Here is a 26,370-nt window from a genome sequence, read left to right as displayed (position 1 = left end):
GCAACTTACTGGTTTTGCTGGGTAGCTCTCCTTTTTTAACACTTGGCTTTTTGTCTCCCACCAAGACTATTCTTCATTATTTTTCATCACTGTTGGCTTTGACTTTTATAATTTATAAAGGGGGAAAGATGGGCATTGCTTTGGGGCTCCAAAAGTGCTAAACCATTCAGGTAAGAAAGAGGAGTTTGAGAGGTACAAATGCATGCAGGTAGAACATCACTGGAGATGTTTTGGCCAATCATTCACAAACTCAGGACCTGTATCTGGACATGTCAGAGGGTCTTTAGTGCCTCCAATTTAAAAGCTAGGATCCCACAAAGCTGTGCAGTCAGCCTCACATTTGGATTAGGTGGCAGCTAATATGTAGCAGATCAGAGATGGATGAGGTAGGCACAAATCTGTAGAAACTAGTGCAAAATGTGCAGATTAAAAATAAAGGTGGCGGGGGGGGGGGGTGCGGATGCAGTGGGGAAGGAGAGACAAAGTTGGCACAGATGGAATGTATGGAGACAGTGGAGACAATGGCCTTGGGATCAGGCTGTAATTTGGAATTGGAGCAAACAGCCTAGGGTGAATTGGAGCATGTCAGCACTCAGTTCAAGGGAGCAAGAATGGAACAAGGAGGCATGGCATGCAGCCTATGCATGGCTAGGAAGGATCGTGTGCAAAAATGGCCTTTTAAAAGTATTATATCATGACATAATAACCGCTGGGAATTTCAATCCAGGGCTTTTTTTTAAAAAAAATAGTGGAGGTCTAATTCATGTATTAAAGCTGTGGAGGTAGAGTTGAAGACAAGCGAAAACCTGAGAAAAGGGTATGTGGGCCAAAATTATTACTCAAAAACCTCTATGTGGTCTGTTCTCTTGTTCATTCCAAGGTTTGTTTTTAAAAATAAGAGCCTTATAAGTTCCTGGAGAGGCTGATTAATTTATTTCATTCATACCTTTAGATGCCAGCTTTGACTCAGTGACAGCACTCTCACCTTTGAGTCAGAAGGTCAAGTGTTCAAGCCTAAATCGAGAGACTTGAGTACATAATCTAGGTTTTACTGAAGGAATTGTTGAGGGTGCTGTCCTTCAGATGAGATGTTGTCTTCTTAGGTAGACATAGAAGATCCAACTGCAAAGAGCAGGGATGTTTTCATGGTGTCCTGACCAACATTTAGCCCTCAGTCAACATTTAAAACATATGACCTAGTCATATATTTTATTGCTGTTTGTGGAATCTTGTGTACACAATTTGGCTGTTGTGTTTCTTACATTACAACAGTGGCTACAGTTCAAAAGTACCTTGTTGGGTATATGCCTTTGTTACCTGTAGACTTGACTACTCCAATGCAGTCCTGGCCAGTCTCCCACTTTCTACCCTCTGTAAACTTGATGCTATCCAAAACTCTGCTGTCAGTATCCTAACTAGCACCAAGTCCTGTTAACCCATCACCCTTGTGCTCACTGTCCTATGTTGGCTCCCAGTTAAGCAATGCCTCTATTTTAAAATTCTCATCCTTGTTTTCAAATTCTTCCATGCCCTTGCCTCTCCCTATCTCTGCAATCTCCCCAAGCCTCATGACTCTCTGAAATACCTAAGCTCTTTTAATTCTGGCCTCTTGATTATCCACAATTTTACTTGCGCCATCATTGTTGGCCATGCCTTCAGCTACCAAAGCCCTAAGTTCTGGAACTCTCTCTCTAAACCTGATCGTTTCTCTTTCCTCCTTTAATTCACTTCTTAAAACCTACCTCATTGACCAAGCTTTTGGTCATGTTCCTTAATATCTCTTTATGTGCCTCGGTGTCCAATTTTGTTTGATAATACTTCTGAGAAGCAGCTTGGGATGTTTTATTACATTAAAGATACTATATATAAAAGCAAGCTATTGTAGTGGAGAGCTTTAAGGTGTTCTAAGTTTGTGACTGGTGCTAGTACGGTACTCTTGCAGTATGGCACTGAAGTATCAGCCTGTCATGGCGAACAACAAAATCATTAAACTGTCAGGCATAATTTTGAGCACATTACTTTCGTGGAAATAATGAAATGTGCTCTGTGCAAAAGAATCATACTGCTAATTTGAACTCAAATCTTTATAAATGGTAAAAAATGAGCCAGATGAAGTTTGAATAATCTCACTAGATTAAAGGAAAAGTGAAGCTTGGTATATATCCTCACAGGTAAATAACGGCTGTGGCCGACTGGCCAGTTTCCTGGCGTCAGAGCACCTGGCAGGCACAACAAGGCAAGGACACTTTCAGGCAGAAGGCAAGTGCCTCCCCAACATTCCTTGAGGGCCAGGAGGAGCAGAAGTGACATCAGTCCCATCAGACAACCCCTCACCCTACAACATCTGTTTCCAGATTAACACTTCTCTTAAGATCGCATATCAGACCCCAGAATCTCTCCCCAGAGTCAGGGAATGGACCCCCAAGGTGAAGGGCAGGACCCTTTCCATGGGGTCAGAGATTAGACAACCAACCCCCCACCCATCCTAGTCAGGTTTGGATCCCAGCCTTGGACTGTGGTACTGAATCCTCCTCCGGAGTGCTCTCTGCCTGATCGTAACCCAAGCCCAGCAATCAGGTTGGCTTCTGGGTGGAGAACCTGTCAATGACAAAAGCTGTACACTGTGGAGCAACCCACCCTACATGCGTCAAAATGTTAAAACTCCCACAGCCTTATCTTCCCTTTCAATACTTCATGTGACATTGAATTCACCCACTCTAATTCACTCTCCTACTCAGTACCCTGTTGTCCTCGCTGCGCCAGTAGAAACCTGCACTTCCAGCAACATACTTGACAAAAATATTGAGTTCAAGGTGCAGGAAAATGTTTAGGTAAGGGCAGGTTGTTCCAGAAAATTCCAGCCCATCAGACGTGAAGACTACATTCTTTCAAATGGTTAAAAAGTGCACACAGAGGTAAGAAATATATGTTAATATGCAAAAATCAGAAGACAAAAAAGGACATTAGAATTACACAGCAACTGTGATCCCAAGATTGATACAGATGAGAAAGATCATTTGGCCAATCTACATTTACCTTGAGTGTTGTCATAGCTGTACCCACACAGATAAGTAGACAATATTCAATTATACACCTAACTTAAGTTTTGTAAGTGTTAGAGAGGCTTTGGGGAGCTAGGTGAGCCACATGCCACCGAAGGCCCAGACTTTGAACTGTTCTAGTAGACCCAGCATTTATGTGATTGGTTCAATAGAATTTTGGGGCCAATTACCATTCTCTTGATGTTGGGGATTTCAGTGAATGGAATTCCATTGGCTATCATGGGGAAATGGTTTGTCTTTCTCTTACTGAAGATGCTTATTGCCTGGAACTTCTATGGCATAAATGTTACTAATCACTTATCAGCCCAAGCCATTTCTGCTACATGCAGGCATGGACCACTCATCATCTGAGGAACTGCGAAGGAAGCTGAACATTGAAAAAAATCAGAGAACAGCCAGATTCCTAACCCAGTAATGAAGGGAAGGTCAGTGATCAAGAGGCAGAAGACAATTGGGCTCAGGATGCTACACTGAGGAACTCTTGCAGCTCTTGAGGCTGACATGATTGGCCTCCAACTAACAAATAGGAAGTCGTTTACAGCAAAATTTACTTTTGCATAATGTATTATGTGCTATTGTAATCATTGTTATTAATCGTCTTCATAGCATACACATATAAATGATCATGGGTCTTCACTGAATGTCCTGACATTAGGATTATAATATGCATGCATCTTCCAGATCTAATTTTTGATGAGAAAAAAAATCTTGTGAGGTTGGGAGGCATTGTGAAATTCAGCAAGAAATTTGTTTATACAGATTCATGACGTGAAAAGAAATTGCAAATTTATTGGTGGAATTTGGCAAAAAAAATAACAATTTGCCATGGGGCTATGCCCCTTTATTTTTGAAAATATCACTTTTTAACTTTCAACTGACTGGAAATTTTGCAATTTGAAATGAGACAGAACAAACTAATTAAAAATGCAAGGCTACCTTCCAAGGTGAAGGTGAAAAACAAACAAACCATCCTGAGGGGAGTGTGGAGAAGAAGACATTTCCTATAATTCAGAGACCCAGCGAAACCCATCGGTGTCTAAGGAAGAGGCATTAAAATGCAAAGTGCTGGACATTGAAACAATGGCTTCCACAGACAGACCCATGCAAAACGCCTTGGAAATACACAATGGGTAAAATATAACAGGCCAGGCTACAGCCACTGAAGAGAGATTGCAAGTGGCACAGTAGCGTCAAGAAAGTTTTCAGCCGAGGAAACAGACTGAAAAGCTGCACTCTCTTCCTCTCTCTCTCTTTTGGAAAAAGTGTGTTATCTGGTTCAAGAAGTCACCTAACAGAAGCCTATCAGTAAACAGAAATCTCATAATAATTGCGACATCTTCTACATCTGACCGTATCCACAAAACCAGCTATTCCAAATTGGCCACAACATTTAACAATCTAAACCTCAAGAACAAGCAAAAGACACATAACCGCACCTCCTTTTAACTTATTTTATTGCACTCTAACTTCCCTTATTTCTGATATGTGTGTCTGTGAGAGAGAGACATCACATTTTTATTATTTTTTTTCTCAGGTTTAGTGGTTAATAAATTTGCTCTTTCTTTAACTCAAGAAAGTCTCGTTTGATTGGCTCCTTATTGCTCATTGCTTAAATAGTTAAATACATTTGGATTTGGAAAAAGCATATTCTCGTGAAAAAGAAAGTTAAACCTTTGCTGTGACCAAACGAGGAGGTTGAAAAGAGGGAAGCCAGTTCACTTCTTCTGGTCTGATTATAACAAATTTTACAGGTCCCGAACTAAGAGCAAGTCAGCACAGATTTGTTAGAGGTTGGTCATGTCTGAGAAACCTATTGGACTTCTTTGTGGCAAATACTGACATATAGAAAAAATGGGATCTCAGCAGAAATAATAGTTTATATTTTTGCCAAGTTTTGACACACTGCTGCACAAGAGATTCAAACACAAGGTTAGATGATGCAAAGTAATAGAATAAATCAGAAACAAGCAGAGGCAGCAAGGATAAGTGCAAGTGGAACAACATCAGGATGATGTAGGTGGTGAGGTGCTAACTTAATTTATTCTTTCATGGGATGTGGGCATCATTGGCAAGGCCAGCGTTTGGTGTTCATCCCTAATTGCCCTTAAACTGGGTGGCTTGATAGGCTATATCAGAGGGAAGTTAAGAGTTAATCACATTACTGTGGATCTAGAGTCACATGTAGGCCAGATCAAGTAAGGATGGCAGATGTCCTTCCCTAAAGGACAATGGTGAACCAGATGGGTTTTTACGACAATCGATGATAGTTCCGTGGTCACGATTGCTGAGACTAGCTTTATATTCCAGATTAATTAATTGAATTTAAATTCCCCCAGCTGCTGTGCTCATGCCCCCAGAGCATTAACCTGGGCCTCTGGATTACTATTCCAGTAATATTGCCAATACATCACCATCTATACCCTGGGCTCAGCGAGTGCATTTTTTTACATTGTGCAAAACTGCTCGTAAAATGGGACAGAAATGAAGCCACCTGAGCTTCCTGGAGAGAGAGCTGCAAATATCAAGAAACAAGTGGGCGAAATACAGAGCTTAATGTAGGAAATGGTGATGAATCTGAGAAGGGCAATTAGCAGTCTAAGATGCACAGCAGCAAAACATATAACAAAACAATAAAAGGATCTAGGATACTGGTGGATAGCTTGTTGAAACTATTAGCCAATGTGCAACAGAAAACAAGCGTATGGGTTACCAAGTCAGAGCAATCGAACACTAGTTCCAGGGGACAACAGTGAGTCATACAGAGAACTGATTTAGCAACACCTGAAATACTGTGCACAATTCTGGTCAATGTACTACTGTGCAGACATTATCAAACATTAGTATCTTTTTCAAAGCTCCAAATGTTCTATCTTTGGAGAAGATACAGAAGAGAATAGGCCCATAAAATAAGAGATTCGGGAAAATGGGAATGCATTAACTGGTGAAAAAGGAGCTCATGGAATATCTCAAAAGTCAAAACTAAACCAAATCCTATCAAGTTATTCAAAATAACCAAAAAAAAAGTGCAACCAAGAGACAGAATCAAGCCCAGAGATGGGAGGGTGAACATAGTTTAGATTACACAACACAGATAGTGGCCAATACTTGGAATGGACTGGCAGAAAAGACAGCAAAATTGGATAGCATTGGCAGATTTAAGAGGAAACTTGATTGTCATTTGGAGAAATTACTAACTGATTGCTATGACAGATGCTTTGATACCATGAATATGCTATGCTTTGAACTCAACGCAGCCTGAAGGGTTGCATTGATCTTTTCTAGATCTTCATATTCTTATGTAACAAAGACACATAAGTAACATGCACGCTTCAGTTGCCTTACAAAATTAAATTATGTTTGAGGAAAACATGCTACAATAGATTTTATCAAATTAACAGGTTTCATGGTTGAAATTTGTTAAATCAGAAGTGACAAATATACAAGGATGGTGTGAGCAGCAGTCAGAACAGAAAGTTTTCTTCCTCAACCACAGTATGAACCCACCCCTCATTTAATTTCAGAATGATTTAGTCTAAGAAATAACAAGGGGAAGAAGACACTGGTTGGAGCAATCTATAGGCTCCCTAACAGTGGCTATACTGTAAGACAAAGAATAAATCAGGAGATAATGAGGCCATGTAAAAATGGCAGTACATTAATCATGGGTGACTTTAACCTTCATGTAGATTGGGAAAATCAAATTGGCAGAGGTAGCCACGAGCAAGAATTCATAGAATGTATTCAGGACAGTTTCCTAGAACAATATGTTATGGATCTAAACAGGGATCAGACTATTTTGAATTTGGTAATATATAATGAGGCAGGTTTACTAAATGATCTCAGAGTAAAAGATCCCCTAGGAAACAGTGACCACAACATGGTAGAATTTAGTATTCAATTTGAGAGTGAGAAACTTAATTCGGAAACAACTGTGCTAAACTTAAATAAGGGTAATTACAAAGAAATGAGGGCAGAGTTGGCTGGAGTGGACTGGGAAAGGAGTTTCACAGAAAAGCGGTTGATGAACAATGGCAGATGTTTAAGAAAATAGTTCATGACTCACAACAAAGATATATTTCAGTGAGGAAGAAGGATTCTAGGGAGGAGATAAACCAGCCATGGTTAAGTAAGGAAGTTAAGGATAGTATCAAATTGAAGGAAAAAACATACAATATGACAAAGATTAGTGGTAAGCCAGAGCATTGGGAAAGTTTTAAGAGCCAACAAAAGGTGATCAAAAAAAAAGAGGGAAAAAATAAAATTTGAGGGTAAACTAGCAACTAATATAAAAACGGATAGTAAGAGCTTCTTTAAGTATATAAAAAGGAAGAGAGAGGCCAAAGTGAACATAGGCCCCTTAGAGAATGATGCTGGGGAAATAACAATGGGGAACCAGGAAATGGCAGAGGAGTTGAATAAATACTTCGCTTCAGTCTTCACAGTGGAAGACACTAAAAGCATTCCAAAAATATTAAATAATCAATGGGAAAAGGGTGGGGGGAGGAAATAAATACAATAACTATCGCTGGAGGAAAAGTACTAGGGAAACTTATAGGACTAAAGGCTGATAAGTCCCCTGGACCTAATGGGTTGCATCCTAGGATATTGAAGGAAGGATCTACAGAGATAGCGGATGCTTTGGTATTAATCTTCCAAGAATCCTTAGATTCTGGAAAAGTTTCAGAGGATTGGAAAACTGCCAATGTAACACCCTTATTCAAAATGGGAGGGAGACAAAAAACAGGTAACTATAGGCCAGTTAAAAGCAAAATATTGCAGATGGTGGAAATCTGAGACAAAAACATAAAATGCTGAAAAAATTCAGCAGGTCTAGCAGCATCTGTGGAGAGAAAAATAGAGTTAACATTTTGAATCCATATGACCCTTCTTCAGAGCCAGGCAGGCTAGCTAGCTTAACATCCATCATCGAGAAAATGTTAAGAGTCGATTCTAAAGGATGTAAAGTAGAGCACTTAGAAATGCATAATCTAATCAAGCAGAGTCAGCATGGCTTCATGAAGGGGAAATCATACCTGATGAATTTATTAGAATTCTTTGAGGGTAACAAGCAGGATAGATAAAGGGGGACCAGTAGGTGTAAAATATTTGGATTTCCAAAAGGCGTTTGATAAAGTACCGCACATAAAGCTACTTAATAAGGTAAGAGCCCATGGTGTTGAGGGTAGTATATTAGTATGGATAGAGGATTGACTAACTAATAGAAGACAGATAGTTGGGATAAGGGGGACATTTTCAGTATGGCAACCTGTAACTAGTGGAATGCCATAGGGATCAGTGCTGGGACCACAATTATTTACACTGTATATTAATGACTTAGATGAGGGAAGTGAAGGTACTATCACTAAGTTTGTGGATGACACAAAAATTGGTGGGTAAGTTGAAAATGACACAAAGAGTCTACAGAGGAATATAGATAGGTTAAGTGATTGGGCAAAAACTTGGCAGATGGAATATAATGTGGGAAAATGTGAGACTGTGCACTTTGACAGGAAGAATAGGGGAGCTGAATATTATTTAAATGAAGAAAGACTGCAGAAAGCTGCCGTGGAGGGATTTGATAGTCCTCGTGCTTGAATCACAAAAAGCTAGCATACACGTTCAGCAGGTAATAGGTAAGGCAAATAGAATGTTGGCCTTTATTTCAAAGGGAATAGAGTATTAAAATAGGGAACTCTTGCCAAAACTATACAAGGCACTAGTCAGACCACACACAGAATACAGTTTTGGTCCCTTACCTAAGGAAAGGTATACCGGCATTGGAGGCAGTCCAGAGGAGGTTCACTAGGTTGATCCCGGGTATGGAGGGATTTTCTTATGAGGAGAGGTTGAGTAGGTTGGGCCTGTACTCATTGGAGTTCGGAACAATGAGAGGGGACCTTATTGCAACATATAAGATTCTTAGGGGGCTTGACAGGGTAGCTGCTGAGAAGTTGTTTCCCCTTGTGGGAGAGAACGCATAATCTCAGAGTAAGGGCTCGCCCATTTAAGACAGAGATGAGGAAGAATTTCTTCTCTCAGAGGGCAGTGAATCTGTGGAATTCCTTACTGGGGATGGCTATAGAGGCTGCATCATTAAGTATATTCAAGGCTGATAGACAGGTTTTTAATCAGTAAGGGAATCAGGGGTTAATGGGAAAAGGCAGGAAAGTGGAATTGAGTATTATCAGATGATCCATAACCTCATTGAATGGCAGAGCAGACTCGATGGGCCGAACGGCCTACTTCTGCTCCTATGTCTTGTGGTCCTCTGTTCCTCCTTCAATATTAATTTTATAAAATCTAATCTCGTTTTCCAAGAAATAGCTTTTCAAAGTGATTTTAAAATGTAAGTTTTTTATAACCTCCATTTCCCAGTTCATATCTGGTGAAACCAAAATGTTAAAAGTTCTGTTTTATTTATTAAACATTGGAATATTTTTCAATGAAAACGTAAACTCCAAATCTTCTAGCATTTTTTGTTGACATTTCAACCAAATCCCACTGATGTATCGATCTCATAGGTCCCTGACTTATAATCCTAACAGAGGTGGTTTAATAAAAAAGAAATTAAAAGAACAACATCAACATGCCACAATGGACTGAGAAGGCAAATCGTTAGGGGTGAAGCAGATTGAGTAACAACTTTCAACAAGAAATTAGATAAATTGAAGGGGGTAAATTTATAGGGCTTTGGGGCAAAGACAGGAGAAATTGACTCATTGAATAGTTCTTTCAAAGAGCCAGCATGGGTAACAATGAGATGAATGTTCTCCTTCTGTGCTGTATCATTCTGCGATTCTAAGGTGCACGAATACAATAAGGGGATAGCTTTCTGGAAAATAATATTTCAATTTTCACCTTCTTCAAATCTCATGGCAGTTCATTGTCTTGGGTAAATAATATGTCTGCAGCTATATAACTTTTTTCACATCCAAAGGCACTTTCCAGCTAATTAATCAGTTTTGACTATAATTACTGTTGTAGGCAAACACAGCACCCAATTTGCACACAGCAAATCTCCATAAATGGCAAAGGGAATGAATGACCAGTCAATCTGCTTTTGATCCCCTTGGTTAATGGAAGAGTGTTGTCCATGACACTGTGATTAGACCTTGTTTTTCTTCAAATAGCTCTATAAAACCTTTCACACTCCCCTGAATAAGCACAAGGGGCATCCATCTAATATTTCATCCAAAAGGTGCCGCTTTTGACAATGCAGCTCTAGCTCAGTACAGCGTTGTTATCACTCTCGATTCTGTGCTCAAGTTCTACAATGTTATAAATCAGAAGCAAGAATACCAACTCAGTCAACCTTAAAATTAGCCATTAAACCATAAAAAAGAAAAAAGACTTTCATTTATGTGGTATCTTTCACCACCTCACAATATCGCAAAGCACTTTCAAGCCAACAAAGTGAGTTTGAAATGAAGAACATTTGTAACGTTAGAAACATTGCAGCCAATCTTATGCACTGTAAGCTCCTAGAAACAGCAAAGTGATAATGATCAGATAATTTGTTTTTGTGATGTTGACTGAAGGGCAAATATTGGCCAAGACATCGGGGATAACGCCCCTGCTCTTCTTTGATATGGTGCAATGAGTTTTTTTATGTCCACCTTAGAGAGCAAACAGCCTTGATTTAACATCCAAAAAATAGCATCTTCACCAATGCAAACACTCTCTCAATTCTGCACCATGTGTAGTGTAAGCCTGAATTAGTGCTCCTAGGATGTGAGGCTTCCTGCTAGCAGCACACAATTAGAAAATTATCGTTTATATAATTATGCTGAAAATTTTAAAAATGTTGAAGAAATCAAAATCCACGCTAAAAAATTGGGAGAGAAAATGCCCATTGTCCAATGTTTAAAAAAATCTTGCACTCTTTATGACTTAATATCACAAAGCACCTGGAGAACATCTTTCCCCTCTGGGATAGTTGTCCTGCTTCAGGTTCCAGTTTTCCAACAATGGGTGCTGAGGTTCAAGATTTTTTTTAAGCAGCCAGAACTTGACCTAGACCATGGTGCATTTCAAGTCTCTGACCCGAATAGGAAATTCAATGAAGAGTCTACTGATTAACAAATATATTTTGAATTGGAAGGACAATGAACAGTTCCAAGAGGAAGCATACTATAATAGAGCAGACCCAAACTAGAAAAGGGCTCAGAAAACGCAATCTCTTAACTGCTATGGAAGAACTTATCTCTGCATGCAAGAACATGTTGGGAATAGGGGGAAGTAAAGGAAGGACAGTTACAGAAAGGACATAATTGCTCTGGAGAGAATACAGAGAAGATTTACAAGAATGCTACCAGGGCTTGAAAATTGCAGCTGTGAGGAAAGATTAGATAGACTAGGGTTGTTTTCCTGAGAACAGAGAAGGCTTAGGGATGATGTAATTGAGTGTACAAAATTATGAGGGGCCTAGATAGAGTAGACAGGAAATACTTGTTTCCCCTAGCTGAGGGATCAATTACCAGGGGACATAGGTTTAAGGTGATTGGTAGAAGGATTAGAGGGGATATGAGGAAAAACTTACTCATGCAGAGGCTGGTGAGCATCTGGAATTCACTGCCTAAATCGGTGTTTGAGGCTGAAATGCTCAACTCATTTATAAGGTACTTGGGTGTGCATCTGAAGCATTGTAACCTGCAAGGCTACAGACCAGGAGCTGGAAAGTGGGGCTAAGATGAGCAGCAAGTTTATTTTTCATCTTTTTATGGCCAGCACAGGCATGATGGGCTGAATGGCCTCTTTCTGTACCATAACCTTTCTATGGTTCTAAATTTCAAGACCTCTCTCAACTTCAAGGATAATGTCATTCTTATGTTTTGTTTTCTTTCACAGTCTCTGCCTCACAGGTAAAAACACAACCACACAAACAGACACATAAACAAGTGAGTGTGCTACTGGATTGAGACCAGAGTTGGGACTTACATTTGACTTTAGGCAATGCACTGGCATCAGGACCCAATAATCTCAGATGCAAAATCAAAGAGGTGATTATTCACTGCAATATATTTGCCTGAAACTCCCATCTGCAGTTCTTTCAGCAGAAGAATTAATTAATTTTAAATACATTTCTTACCAACACAATAGCAGCAAACTCAATTTCAGACAAACACATGAAGCACTATAGAGGAGTCTGCCAACACACAAGATAAAATAAAAATGTACCTTCTGTGCGTTTGCCCAAAACACATCCTCCAAATAAGTAGCAAAGCCTTCGCTTATCCACTCTTCAGTCCAATCACGAGCACCAATAGCCAGTCCAAACCAGGCATGAGCTATTTCATGGCACAATCGTACTCCACAGAGATGCTTTCTGCCAGACAGTACAGATTGCGATAGGAAGATGATGTGTGGACTTATTAAAGAAAACAAAAAAAAAATACAATTAACAACCTGATATATGATCATGAAAGTTCCTTCTTTATACGTAAAATGCACTAGCCTTTCCTATGAAATATTAATATTTTACTTCATAAAATAGCCATCATTCGAGGACTGTATTAAGTAAAATTGTATCTCAAGATAGCTCTTTAATAAACCAGCAATTAACTGAATTGGATGAGGGAGAATTACTGCTTTTAATATTTTTACCAATATATATAAGACTGGACTGTCCTTATCAATTGAAATTCACCCGCATCCCAGTCTGTCATGTGATGCAGAATCATGCACTGAAGCCTCCACACGATGATTAGATGGCACAAGGTATCCCATAAATCTCCTAATTATCAGTCACTTAAAGATAGAAAACTAAAATTAATTTTTTTATATATCTATTAACGGGGATCTGTACATTCATCTGTTAGCTTTGCTAACACCAAATTCATCAACAATAATAGTGAATCACACTGCGTTATATCTCCTCTGACTGAATTACAGGTGTCATGCTTTGATGAAAGGTCACAGACTTGAAAAATTAACTCTACTTCTCTCTCCACAGATGTTGCCAGATCTGCTGAGTATTTCCAGCATTTTCTGTTCTTATTTCAGATTTCCAGCATTCACAGTATTTTGCTTTTGTGTCATAGATTTCATACATGCTCTGGGAATTGATTATAGCTCGCATTTGCACAATAACTTTCAGGATACAAAGCAGACTTCACTGCAGCACAGAAAGGCAGAATGATCATTTTAAACCACCCTTCAATTTAAAATAGAACAATTAAAGTAAGCCTAAGGTATATACATACTATTTGGGTAATTTCAACATAACTTTGGATAGATCCATACAAGCCCTCCTTTGTTCAGTTAAAGCTCTTGCGATAGATGCTAGGAACTGTAGTCTGAAATGTCTTAATAAAATTAAAAATCCAGACATATACTCTGACAACACAGGGTGTAATGATCTTCATCGGGACCGATAACTTTTAAAGAAAAACTTGAACTTCCAGTTAACAGCTGAAAGAATGACACATCAAAATTTCATGTTTTAAAACTTTTTACTGTAACAAATGACTAAAAAAGCACTATTTTCTTTACGTAGGCATTTTGATACAATTAAAGGTCCCGACAGAAATATGTGACAGTACATTTCTGAAGGTCACACCCAGGATAGAGAGAAAGAGACACAGTGATGCAAATGAGATAGAAATGGAGAGAATGAGAAAGAACAAGGGAGAGATGGGGATTGAGAGACAAGATACAGACAAAGCAAGAAATAAAGAAAAACAGAGAGAGAGATTTCACAAAGGTGGAGGTAACTGTGTCTCGATCTTTTAAGCCTCTGGTTTATAACTGATCTTTTTTCTCTGTTGAAATGTTGTGAAGGGAATGTCTGTGTAATTGAGAGCTTCCATCCTGGGCTCTTACTGTGCCATTCTGTTTAAGACAGAGGGTGAGAGAAAGATAATGAGAGTGAGAGAGAGAGAGATAACTGTGCTGGTAATGGAAGGTTCACTGTTAATATTTAATGTGCAAACAGCACCAATCCTGGACTGAGTGGGTACGGGGAGATAGAGGGATTAATTTAAGGCCTTCAGTGGAATTTTTACAAGGGGCGGAATCAGGGGGATTCTCAGAGGTACAATTATTGAGACCTGCAGCTCCAGAGAGCTCAATGTAATTTCAGAGATTTAAATCTCTCTATCTCTTCCTACAACTCTATCTCTGCATCTATCTCCATATTCTAAGCTGTTCTTCGCGTCTTCTTGATGGTCGATTCACAAGCGCCCGGTTTGCATGATTGCAACTAGTCAAAGTCTAGTCCAGCATCTGTTCTCAGAGAGGGGGCATATAGCCAGGGGTCTGATTGTGGGGAGGGGGTATTTTGACAGGGATCTGTTCACGGGGAGGGAGAATTAGACACTGAAGGCGGAATTAAATAGGGGGAGCAATTCGCTTGCTGTGGTAGGTAGAGGGGGGCTTTTGCAGGCAAGGGAGGGGAATTAGAAGGGGCTTGTTCAGAGGGAGTGGGTGTTTAGTGGTTAAAATTAGGCTGGGTGTTTTGACTGCACTGAAATTGCAAATTTTTCACCTTGCTTTGTTGTCAGTCACTTAACTTTTAACCTTCCATCCATTCCACCTGCACACCCTGAGGGCAGGTGATAGAGGCCAGATTAATAATTGTACCTTCTTGTTTTTTTCCGTTTTTATTGCCCCTGACAATATCACAGGAGAGGGGAATCCAATTTGTATTATAAATTCAATTTTAGAACAAACACCTCCGTGCACTTTCACTGCTGCTTGTTTATGATTTAGTACCAAACAAAACATTTCCCTATTCAGTTCAGCCAAAAATGGAGCCGAAGATGAATCTGAGCACAAACAAGCAAAACAACATCCTTTGTTGAAATACGCTCATGTCTCACAGACTCATGCCGCCCTATGTAGGAGCAACGGGAAACTACAAAAGAAATCTCACGACAGTGCTGGAATGAGTCGTTGATCTTCTTAACCCTCCTCCTTTTTACCAATTTGCTCCAGAACCGTCTTGAAATTTCTTTTGTAGTTTTCCGACATGGGGCCTCATGTCTCTCAGTGACCATTTTCAGCAGCATGGAAGGTTCAAGAGGAAAAACTGAAGATTTCAGTGCTAGCCCTGTGTGAACTTGTTGAATGAAAATGACATCATTAAATTGCAAGAAACAAATGTATAAAGATGAAAAGGGGGGTTTTAAGCCAGAATGGGAGGAAAATTTTGCATTCACTGTCAAAAATGGGAAACCTATTTGCCTTATCTGCGATGCATCACTCACTCACTCACTACAAAGCCAGTAACCTGAAAAACAAAACATTTTCATCTGACTATCCTCCTAAATCAGAATTACAGAAAAACAAGTTACTCATGTTAAAATCATCCCTAAATAACAACAACTTTAAACGTTCGGTAAGGAAGCTGAATCAACAACCAAAGCTAGCTTGGTTAAGGCATGGAATCTTGCTCGTGCTAAATGTCCATACTCTGATGGCAAATTTGTTAAGAAGAATATTACTGAATTTGTTGCAGTTTTAGATCCAAAGAACACAAAACTTCAATGACACAAATTCCAATTTCACACCACACTACGGAAACGCATATCTCCCAGATCAGTGCTGATGTTGCAAGCAAGATACAAAACAATCTGAAGAATTCTCTAGCATTCAGCTTAACTCTTGATGAATCCACAGACATATAAGCCAACCCACAACTGGCGATATTTGTTCATTATGTTTCCCCGGATGTAATTGTGAAAGAAGAAATGTTGAACTTGGTGGCATTAAAAGAAACAACTTGTGGTGTTGACATAAAAGACGCACTTGTCGGAGTGTTGACAAATGTCAACGTACCACTGAATAAACTTGTCAGCGTTGCTATGGATGGAGCACCTTCAATGGTGGGGAAACATGCAGGCCTAATCGCGCTCTTGAAAGTGATCCCAAATTTCTGGAGTTTCTCTCTACACATTGCATTAATCATCATGAACATTTAGCAGCCAGATACTTCAAGTACAAAAATGTTATGAAGACGGTCCTTGAAATTGTCAATTTCATCTGCTCAAATGGGGATACTCACTGACAGTTCAAAAATTTTACTGAAGTGCTGGATCTCAAAGAAAAGCCTGACAATGTCTCTTTCTACTGCATTGAGGTGGTTGTCAACCAGTAATGTCTTGGAACTGTTGAAGCTTATCATCATTTTTCTTGAAAAGAAAAGATACTATCCACAGCTGGAAGATAACAAATGGAAGCAGGATCTGATCTTTGTCACTGACACTATGCAGCATTTACAAACTCTCAACTTGGCACTCCAAGGGAAGGATAAGATCACTTCTGACCTTACTCAGGCAGTTTTCAGTTTCCAAAATAAGGTAAGGCTTTTGCAAAGAGACATACTGTCAAGAAACTTCAACCACCACCCCATCTCAAAAGGAGGGTAAACACATTTCCTGATATTGAAGTAAAAGATCACAAACTTGAAGAATACAGGGAAAAATTACAAGGACTGCTTGATCATTTTTGAGCCAGGTTTGATGACTTGCAGGAGTTGAGATCCTGCTTTGCCTTTCTTGTAAACCCATTCATGGTTGATGTGGTCAATGATGGTTGTCTGATTCTCGAACCTCTGGTTACAAAAATATCTGCTGTAGAAATAGAACTATTGGACTTCCAGGAGGATCAGGGCCTAAAGATGGTGCATAAATCAAGTCCTAGAAGCAACTGCCAGAAACAAAATATCCTCAATTCAAGAAAACTAGTGTGTGACTCATTTCAATTTTCGCTGTACTCCGTGAGGAAGTTTAAGTCGAAACATCATGCAGTCCTTACAGCACCTGACAGGGCTCCTTTGTACAGTCTTGACAATACATCAGTCAGATTTTCAAAGACTTACTGCCAGGAAGGAGACCCACAAGACTTCTACTAGCAGTAATTAGCCTGTGTAAAGTTTGTTCATGTCTTGCGGCTCTCAGATATCTGAAGGTTATCATGTGTGGCTCTTAAGTTCAGTAAGTTTGGCCACCCTTGCTATAAACAAAGTAAACAATCAGGAACTTCTTGGCCATTTAAAAACAATATCTATTGAATTTTTCTTTAAATGCAACAAAAATTACTGGAGACTATGTTAAAAGATGTGGGAAGAATCTGGGTCCATGAGGATCACCCTCCTTGGAAATGGAACAGCTTGCATTTCACTTGAAATTGTTTTGTGAACTCCACAGTGAAATCACTATTTAAATAAAGGAGGATGTTAAAGACAGCATTTAAAACACATTAATACTTTAAAGTACTTCATTGAACAGTTGCTTTGTTTAATCATTAAGAATTGATTCTAATAGAAAAATCAATTTAGCAATACCCATTCTAACTGCATGTTCTTTATGATTAGTTTTGTTAATTCCTTGCAGAGCTTAATGAAACTTATTTCATATGGTAATGGATAAATTAGGAATACATAACAGGATTAGCAAGATTCCAGCAGTATACATAGTACAATACAAAACCAATACATAAATTTCCATGAAATATTCTCGTGTTTTCTATATTGCCTTAAACCAAAAATAACTAAAAAAAAACATAAGAAATAAGAGTAGGCCATACGAGCGTGCTCATGCATTCAATAAGAACATGGCTGAATTTCTAAATCAATTCCATCTTTCCCTACTTTCCCCATATCATTTGGGATTGCATGCCCAAAAATCTACCAATTTCAGTCTTAATTATACTCATTGACAGTCCTCTGAGGTATAGAATTCCAAAGATTCACAATCCTCTGAGCAAAGAAATTCCTCATCTCAGTCCTAAATGGCCGACCCCTTATCCAAAGACAATGATCCTAATTCTAGACTCCCTACCCAGGAGAAACAGCCTCCCAGCATCTATCCCCTCTGTGAATTTTGTACATGCCAATGAGATCACCTCTCATTCTTCTAAACTCCAGATAGTATAGGCCCACTCTACTCCGCCTCTCTTCATTAGACAGCTCTCTCAACACAGGAATCAATCTAGTGAATGTTGGTCGCATCCCTTCTAAGGAAAGCATATCCTTCTTTGCTTAAAAAGACCAAAACTGCACACAATACTCCAGGTGTGATTTTACCAACGTCCGATATAAATGCTGTACAACTTCCTTACTCATAAAGTCCAACCACCTTGCAATAAACGTTAACATACCATTTGCCTTCCTAATCGCTTGCTGGACCTACACTTTACTTTCTAAACTTTTAACAAATATTTTTCTTTTCAATTCTTTCTGCCTCTTGAGCTGTCTCTTGAACCGCTGCACTCCATATACTGCAGGTGTATCGCAATGCTGAAAATGAGGTTCCGGTGCCTGGACCGATCTGGTGGAGCCCTTCAATATAGCCCACAGAGGGTGTCATGCATCACAATCACCTGCTGTGCCCTTTACTACTTGGCACTGCAACGGGGAAAGGACATGGCTGAGGAGGAGATGCAGGAGCTGGAGGTCTCCTCTGATGAGGAAGACGTCAATGGTGATGAAGGTGGTCGTCTTCGGAGGCAACGATGATGGGGATGAGGCCCTCGCATTGGGCAGATGAGGCAGGTGCGCTCGGGAGGCCCTCATAGCTGCTAGATTTGTGGAGGATGATGACGACATGAAGTGAGGGGGCACCATAGATCCTCACATTGCATCTGTGAACATTTGATTCCATCTGGCTTATGGCAGCATGCATACCCTCTGTGATAATGCTTCTGTCATGGACATGCAGTGGAGGGTCTAATAGTCACTTGATTGCAGGCGGATGCTGACGACATGCAGTGAGAACACTCCACAGATCTGAGCATGTCTGACTCCTGTCTGGTCGAGGGCAGCTAGCTTATGCTCTGCAATCAGGGTCATATCATAGAGACACAGCCATGAAACTTTAAATGCACCTGACCCCTTCAGGAGTACAGCGTCACTGGTTACAGATGGTGACGAGATGGGAACCAGTCCCACCTTAAAGTTGCTGAGAGCACACAGAGAGAATGACAGAACTCTGTGGCACCTGCCCACTACATTCTGGCAGCAATGACAAGCACCATCGAGTTGCAGGCAACACTAATGTGTCCAGGGAGTGTGAGGCTGGATCATCATTTTGTTCTGAAGGCTACACAAAGTATAGGAAAGAGGCCCTGGATTGAGACACTTGTCTTTATTTTGTACAGAAAGGTTTCACATCTGAGTGACACAAACACTGCTCATCAGAACAAGGAGCCACAGGCAGATAGACATTCTTGGGAGTTTATTGACAATAGAGAACATTTTGTACAAGTGATTAACACCTGTGCCCAAGCTGTGCAACTACATTTTCTTAACCTTCCTAACCCTACCGCTACATCTTGGTGCTCCCCAGACATCCACAGCAGAGATGGAGGCAGCCCGCTGACTGCTACGAACCTGTCTGTGATGGCTTTGGTGGGCGTCCTCTGGAGGGCAAAGACATGGAGAGCCTGCTTTCAGGGGCCGGCTGTGGCCGTGGCACCATCCTCAAGCTGTGGAGGTGGAGCTGCTGAGGTCCCGGGAAGTGAGGATTAGGATGGGTCAGACACTCCCGGAGTCACCTGGATGGATGCCCTGGAGTGTACACCTGCTGATCTTCCTATCGAAGGATGCCCAAGGGCCCCTGGCTGACTCCTTAAGAAGAAGAGGTTGCTGGAGTGAGATCGAGCACTCCTCTCAGGTACACACTGTTGGAGGCCAACTATGGTGTCAGCGATGGAATTAAGCCCGTGCAGCAGTGCAGGAGCGACATCCTGAACCATGGTCTCCAACGCAGCCGCCAACCTACCAGTGTTGACCTCGGTGTATTGGCATGCCAGCGTTATCACCTCAGCCTGAAGGCGGGCGGACTCCTCCATTGTGCCTTGCAATCTGAAGAATGCAGCGGACATCCCTTCTTGATGTTCCCGAGCTTGCCTTTGCAGCTCCAGCAACTGCGACATTACCAAGTCCAGTGGTTTGTCATCTTACTCAGACTCAGCAAATTTCTGGCCTCCATCAGTCCTCAGAGTGCTGGATGCCTGGGAAGTCCCTGCCATCACCTGCTGTGGATCAGAAACTGTGTTGTGCTCACCAGATTGTGCTTCCGAGGCTAATCTAAAGCCAGGTCCTACTGGGGCATGTCTCTTTGTGCTGGTGGAGGGTGTGGGTGAGTGCTGTGACAGGACTTCAAGGAGGGTGCCTGCAGGTTCCTCTTCAGAGCGTGATTGGAGGCCCTGCATCATGGACTCCGTTGGCTGTTTGGCAGATGTGCCTACGAAAGCAAGGAGAGATTATTAGTGCATGGCAGTGGCCTGTGAAACAGGACTCATCACTCACAGCATGGCTGTCTGGTGGATGTCGCACTCCTGGATTCTCACTTGGTAGAGCATCACCGACCTCACCGTCAGCACAGGGATAGTCCAGATCCTCACCAGCCAGCTGGATGGCTCTACTTTCAAAGTCGGTGAAGATCTTGATTTCTGGCATTCCTCCATCACCTGCAAACTCTCCCTTTTGTTGTGTGCCCGCTTGTCCTGCATAAATAGTGATGGAGAGAGTATAAGCAGGATGCCCACCAGGCCAGATGATAGGTAGGCCTGGCATGTGTGGGTGGTGAGTGGTCCCGTGGATGGAATGAGGACAATGAAGGTGTGTGTGTGAGAGTGAATGGTGATATCCCTTGAACTGGCAGTGAGTGAGGACCCTGTGGATGTGTGGTTGGTTTGAGAGTGTGTGAGTTGAGAGTGATGAGAAGAGTGACTTACCCTTGTGGAACGGAGAAGATCATTCATCCTCTTGCGGCACTGGGTGCCTGTCCTCTTTTACAGGGCATTGGCACTGACCACTGCTGACATCGCCTCCCAAGCTAGATTGAAAATGTTGCTGCCCATCCTGCAGCCAGAGTGGGGGTAGAGGATGTCACGGCGATCCTCCACTACATCCAAAAGGTGTTCAAGGGACGTGTCATTGAACCTGGGGCTGCAGTTCTTTTGCCTTTCAGGGCCATGTCTGCTTTGCAGCAGTTGAGGTGTGCATGTGGCTGCACTTTAAATATGGTGCCCGGTGTGATGAAGCGGTGAGATGACAGCGTGGCAGGCAAGTGAGAGCCCGCCCGTCGTGGAAACGGCGTGTTTCCTGGGAACGCATAATTAATGCGGCAGGTTTGGGACTATATAGCGTGAAAAGCCACACTGTGGCCAGCGGGTAAAATGTCATTTTACCCAATCACCACCACACTTAGCGCAAATCTGGGATGATTCTACCCCATGTGTCTGCTGCCCTTGTCCTTCTAGGTGGTAAAGGTCATGGGTTTGGAAGGTGCTGTCTAAAGACCTTGGTGAGTTGCTACAGTGTTTCTTGTAGATGGCACACACTACTGCCATTGTGCATCAGTAGCAGAGGGAACGGGTGTTGAAGGTGGTGGATGAGGTGCCGATCAAGCAGGCTGCTTTGTCCTGGATGGTGTCGAGCTTCTAGAGTGTTGGAGCTGCACTCATCCAGGCAAGTGGAGAGTGATCCATCACACTCCTGACTTAAGCCTTCTAGATATTGGGCAGGTTTTGGAAAATCAAGAGGTAAATTACTCTCCGCAGAATTCCCAGCCTCTAATCTGCTCTTGTTACCACAGTATTTATATGTGGCCCATTTCAGTTTCTGGTCAATGGTAACCCCACCCCCCCCACACCAGCATCTTGATGTTGATATCTACCCAAGCATATTCTTGGTAAGAAAACAGACATCATATTCAGGATCTATACATTAATATGCATGGATTATTACATTGCTGAAAATTAAAATCAATACTGTCACTGGCTAAAAATATACTGTTATAGTTTTTAATTAAATTGTTGTAACTGAAGGTAGTCTAATTTTCAATATATCAGTGGATATATATAATATATATTTACATTTTCAAGAGAAGTACTTAGTTTCTGTTCAATATTGAATCAAGTGATGAACTTAAAGTAAGCTGACTCATTCCTCAGGGCAATGCCTTAACTAACCAGGGTCAAGCTGCCTGGTTTAAATTTCAAACAATGTTTGGCAGTTAACTGTTAGTCACCATCACTGGTGCATTCTCCATGGCAAAGCCTCTACCAATCAGAGTCCACTTGCCAACCAATCAGCACTATCTTCACATACAATATAAATTGTTGTCTTCCCTCTATATTGGTATTCTTGCAAAGTGTCCTGAAGAGTGCAAGATGAAAAACTTCGACATGTCCCTTTGCTCAGCAATACTGTGCTACCAAATGACTAAACTGAAGTGCATCATGCTATAATCTAACATGGATAATAAACTCAAACTGTGTCATTATTTATATTTTACAATACAACAATCTATTTTAGCATTTGATTTTATGCCAAACAGGTTTCCAGTGCACTGAAACATATGATTAATACATTTTCTTGTTGGCTATCCCCTAATTATTAGTATGCTCATGTCATCACAAGGCACACTGAGCAAAACACTTACATGTACAGAAAGAAGCATTTCTGTTAGAAATATGCCAGCTATTCAGGGTCAAAAGAAGTATAGACTGACCATGAGTACATAACTAGGTTGTCAAACATTTATGTAAAGTAACTCAATAAAAAAAAAAGTTTAACTTAGACTCTTTAGCCCACATAAAGAGTATTTGAAGGCCAGGATCTCAAACCTGAGACTAAGGACCGGTCAGTAGTGATCCCCACATTCCTATATGTTTCAAAGACTTGAACAACCAACAGCAGGTACCTCGGAGCACTGGAGAAGTACCATCAAGGATGGCTTCGCAAGATCTTCCAAATCTGGTGATAAGAAAGGCAGTCCAAAAGCAACATAGTCTCCCAAGCCAACATACCCAGCAACAAGGCTCTAGCCACTCAAAACCAGCTCTGCTGGGCAGGACTTGCTGTTTTTATGCCTCACACCAGACTCCCAAAGTAACTGCTCTATTTGGAACACGGTTGCAGCAGGAGACTCCAAGAAGATCAATGGAAATACTGTAAGGATGTATTCAAAGGCATCCCTGAAGTCATCAAATATCCCAGCTGATAGGTGGGAGTCCCTGACCTGTGACTGACCAAAATGAAGAAGGTTCATTCAGGGATGCACTGAACACATTGAGAGACATTATTGGGAACACACAGATCAAAGTCCATGCATCAGAGAGAGAATACAAACCTCCAAACATCTCATCTACTCTTCAAGCATCACTTGCCCTGCATGTGACAGAGTCTATTGATCATGCATCGGACTTGGCAATCATGTCAGAATCCATCAAACCACAGTAGAAGCAAATCGATCCTGAGGGACTGCTTAAGAAGAGGATATTATTGTAGTAAGATCTCCCTACTGTTATACTCTAACCCCTATCACAACATCAGGATATTGTGACTGAGTGAACTTCACCAGCTAACCAAAAACATACTGAACTGTTTAAACAGGACCTTTTTTCAAAAAAGACAAGAAAAGACACTGACTAAAGACGGGCATGTCATTTGCATCTTTATGAGCAATATGTCAGGGCATGCCTGCAGTGCAAACCATATAGTAATTTTCCAGAAAAGGCCAAGTCACAATTCCAGGCATCAGATGACTTGTGGCAGTTATCTGTACTTACTGATACCTGTGGGTGTGTGTGACATCGCATCTTTTATTATTTTTTCCTCAGGTTAGTAGCTAATAAGCATGCTATTTCTTTGACTCATGATAACCTTGTTGGTCGGCTCCTTATTGTTCACTGTATAGATAGCAAAAATTACATCTGGATTTGAAAAAGGCATCCATGGGGAAAAGAAATTTTAAAAACCTTTGTTGTAATCGACCGTGAAGGCTGAATTGAGGGAGGCTACTTCATTCCTCTTCAACTGGTTGTAACACCCCTTTGCAATGAATATCAACATACCATTTGTCTACCGAATTCACATATGATTTCAATGCTGTGCTTATAATTTTAACATTTTACTATTTTTTCCTTGATGGGGCCTTAATTGCTAATGTCCTGTTCCTGTTATCTAACCCTTCCTGGCACATATTGTTTCATTTTACCCAAACAGCTACTTGGTTCTACAGAATTGACTTTTCTCTTCAAATGTATAAATTTACCATAATCTGAAACCCTCCCTCTCCCATATTAGTTTAAAGCCCTATCCATCACCCTAGTTATTCGATTTGCCAGGATAGTGGCTCCACCCAGTATAAGTGGAGTCTGTCTCAATGGAACACCTTTTTTCCGCAGTACTGGTGCCCTGTTCCATGAACTGAAACTGTTGCTTCCTTTACTCTTTTAGACATGCATTTAATCCTTTAATCTATTTGTCTCTATGACAATCTATGCATGACACAATAATCCTGACTGAGATTAATAGCTTTGAGATTTGCTTTTTATTTGTACCATAGCTCCTCAAACTCCTTCAGCAGAATTTCATTCCTGGTTCTACCCATGTCATTGGTGCCTACATGGATCACAACAACTTCCTTTTTCAAGTTCTTTTCCAGCATCCAGTAATTATCCCATATTAATCACTTGCAGGCAGATTCAGGTCTCTGCAGTGAAAATATCTTCCAAGAATTTCCAACATTAAAGCCTCTCAAACATATCTGTTATAGCTAACTATGTTTAGATGAAAGTGCCATAACTACTACCAGAAAAGCAGGCACTGGTTTACATAAGAAGGTGCTGATGATCATTGATTGGCTATTCATTGGTGGAACAGAAAATCCTTTCTGTGCATGTAAGCTATTGCATTGTGCCAAGAAGCCTGATGGGCATTTAGGTGCCATCAATGTAGGAAATCCAGCAGGGCAGTACAAGTGGCCAGCCCCGTCATGCTGCTAATCAGTGCAAATGATGAGATAGGTGTTGACTGTAATGAATATCATCATCACAAAGGTTGCATGCTCGGTCTCTATCTGTCTCACCATTTACCCCATCTGCTCCTGAAGTCCTCATTCAAGCCTTTGTCACCTTCAAACTCAGTTACTGCTTCTAGTGGTTCTCCATTCGTTCACCCACATAAACTTCAGTTCACCTCAATCTCTGTTGTCCATATCCTAATTTGCACAAAATTGCACTGATGCATCACCCCTATCTTCTAATCTACACTGGCTTCCGGTCTCCCAACTCCTCAAAATCTCATTCTCATGTTTAAATCTCTTCATGACAACATCCCTCCCCATCTCTATAACTTCCTCCAGTGCTATAACCCCGTCCACAAACTCCCATTATGTATTATCCCCTCCCCATCATTGCCAATCATGCCATCAACTGTCTAGGACCTACATTTTGGAATTGCCCATCTAAACTCCACTTCTCCACCTTAAGGCCCTCAGAACACATTTATTTGACTAAACTTTTCATTACCCCTCCTAATACCTCTTTCTTTGGTTTGACATCCACTTTTCTATTATACATCTGTAAACTCCTAGGCATATTTTCTAATGTTAACGGTGTTATATAAATTCAAGTTGTTGTTGAACGTGAAACCAACTGTACAGGTTGAAGTAAACATCTAATTGGACCCCATTGTGCAGATTCGGTTACATTACAAACTTCATATCAATGCAAAGCTACACATCAAAGCAAAACATGTAGCATAACTCAGATGCAAAGACATTGAATTGACAATGACTTGCATTTTGTCAAAGGCTGCGGGACCACCTCAAGCAGACAGACTCGCACCACTCTGAATAAGGGTTATTTTAATACAATTTAAGTGAAATTTCAAAAACATACCAAGCGGGAACTTTTTAAAACTTCATTCATATCTTTTTCAATGTTCTCAAAGAGCTGATAATCCCACTGGCACTTTACTAACGTGCAAATCTAACCAGCACAAGAACATGGCAGAGTAAAGTTTTATGTATACATGCATGCTTGATACATGCAGAGTTTCAGTTTTCTAAGAGAACACAAAACTGGCAGTCTGACTTGGGTCTGCCACTTTTTTCTTATTCATTCACAGGATGTGTGCTTCGCTGGTTGGGCCAGCATTTATTGCCCATCCCTAGCTGCCCTCGAGAAGGTGACTTCTTGAGCTGGCTTCTTGAACCGCTGCAGTCCATGTGGTGTAGGTACACCCATAGTGCTGTTTGGAAAGGAGTACCAGGATTTTGACCCAGCGACAGTGAAGGAATGGTGATATGTTTCCAATTATTGGAGGGGAACTTCCAGATGGTGGTGTTCCCATCTATCTGCTGCCCTTGTCCTTCTAGATGGTAGTGGCTGTGGGTTTGGAAGGTGCTGTCGAAGGAGCCTTGGTGAGTTCCTGCACACACTGCTGCTACTGTGCGACTGTGGTGAAGGGAGTGAATGTTTGTGGATTTTTTTTTTTATTCATTCATGGGATGTGGGTGTCGCTGGCTAAGCCAGCATTTATGGCCCATCCCTAATTGCCCTTCAGAGGGCA

The 26,370-nt window shown here is 41.0% G+C and overlaps 1 protein-coding gene across 12 annotated transcripts in view; it reads right to left on the bottom strand.

The window, feature by feature from the left end:
• The window catches only part of LOC121277249 (aminopeptidase O (putative)), a 347,848-nt gene that overhangs the window by 226,793 nt on the left and 94,685 nt on the right, over positions 1 to 26,370 (bottom strand). For all 12 annotated transcript variants that reach the window (XR_005942838.1, XR_005942839.1, XR_005942840.1 and 9 more), the window contains one exon: positions 12,240 to 12,429. Coding sequence is in view for 9 of the 12 variants with exons in the window: in XM_041186479.1 (XP_041042413.1) it covers positions 12,240 to 12,429 (190 nt within the window). In the remaining 3 variants the exon portion in view is untranslated. The remainder of the gene's footprint in view (positions 1 to 12,239; positions 12,430 to 26,370) is intronic.

The sequence above is a fragment of the Carcharodon carcharias genome, chromosome 4 (genome assembly GCF_017639515.1).
Source record: "Carcharodon carcharias isolate sCarCar2 chromosome 4, sCarCar2.pri, whole genome shotgun sequence".
Lineage (NCBI taxonomy): Eukaryota > Metazoa > Chordata > Chondrichthyes > Lamniformes > Lamnidae > Carcharodon > Carcharodon carcharias.
Note: the sequence above shows the minus strand (reverse complement) of the source record. Positions and strands in the feature narration are given on the sequence as shown.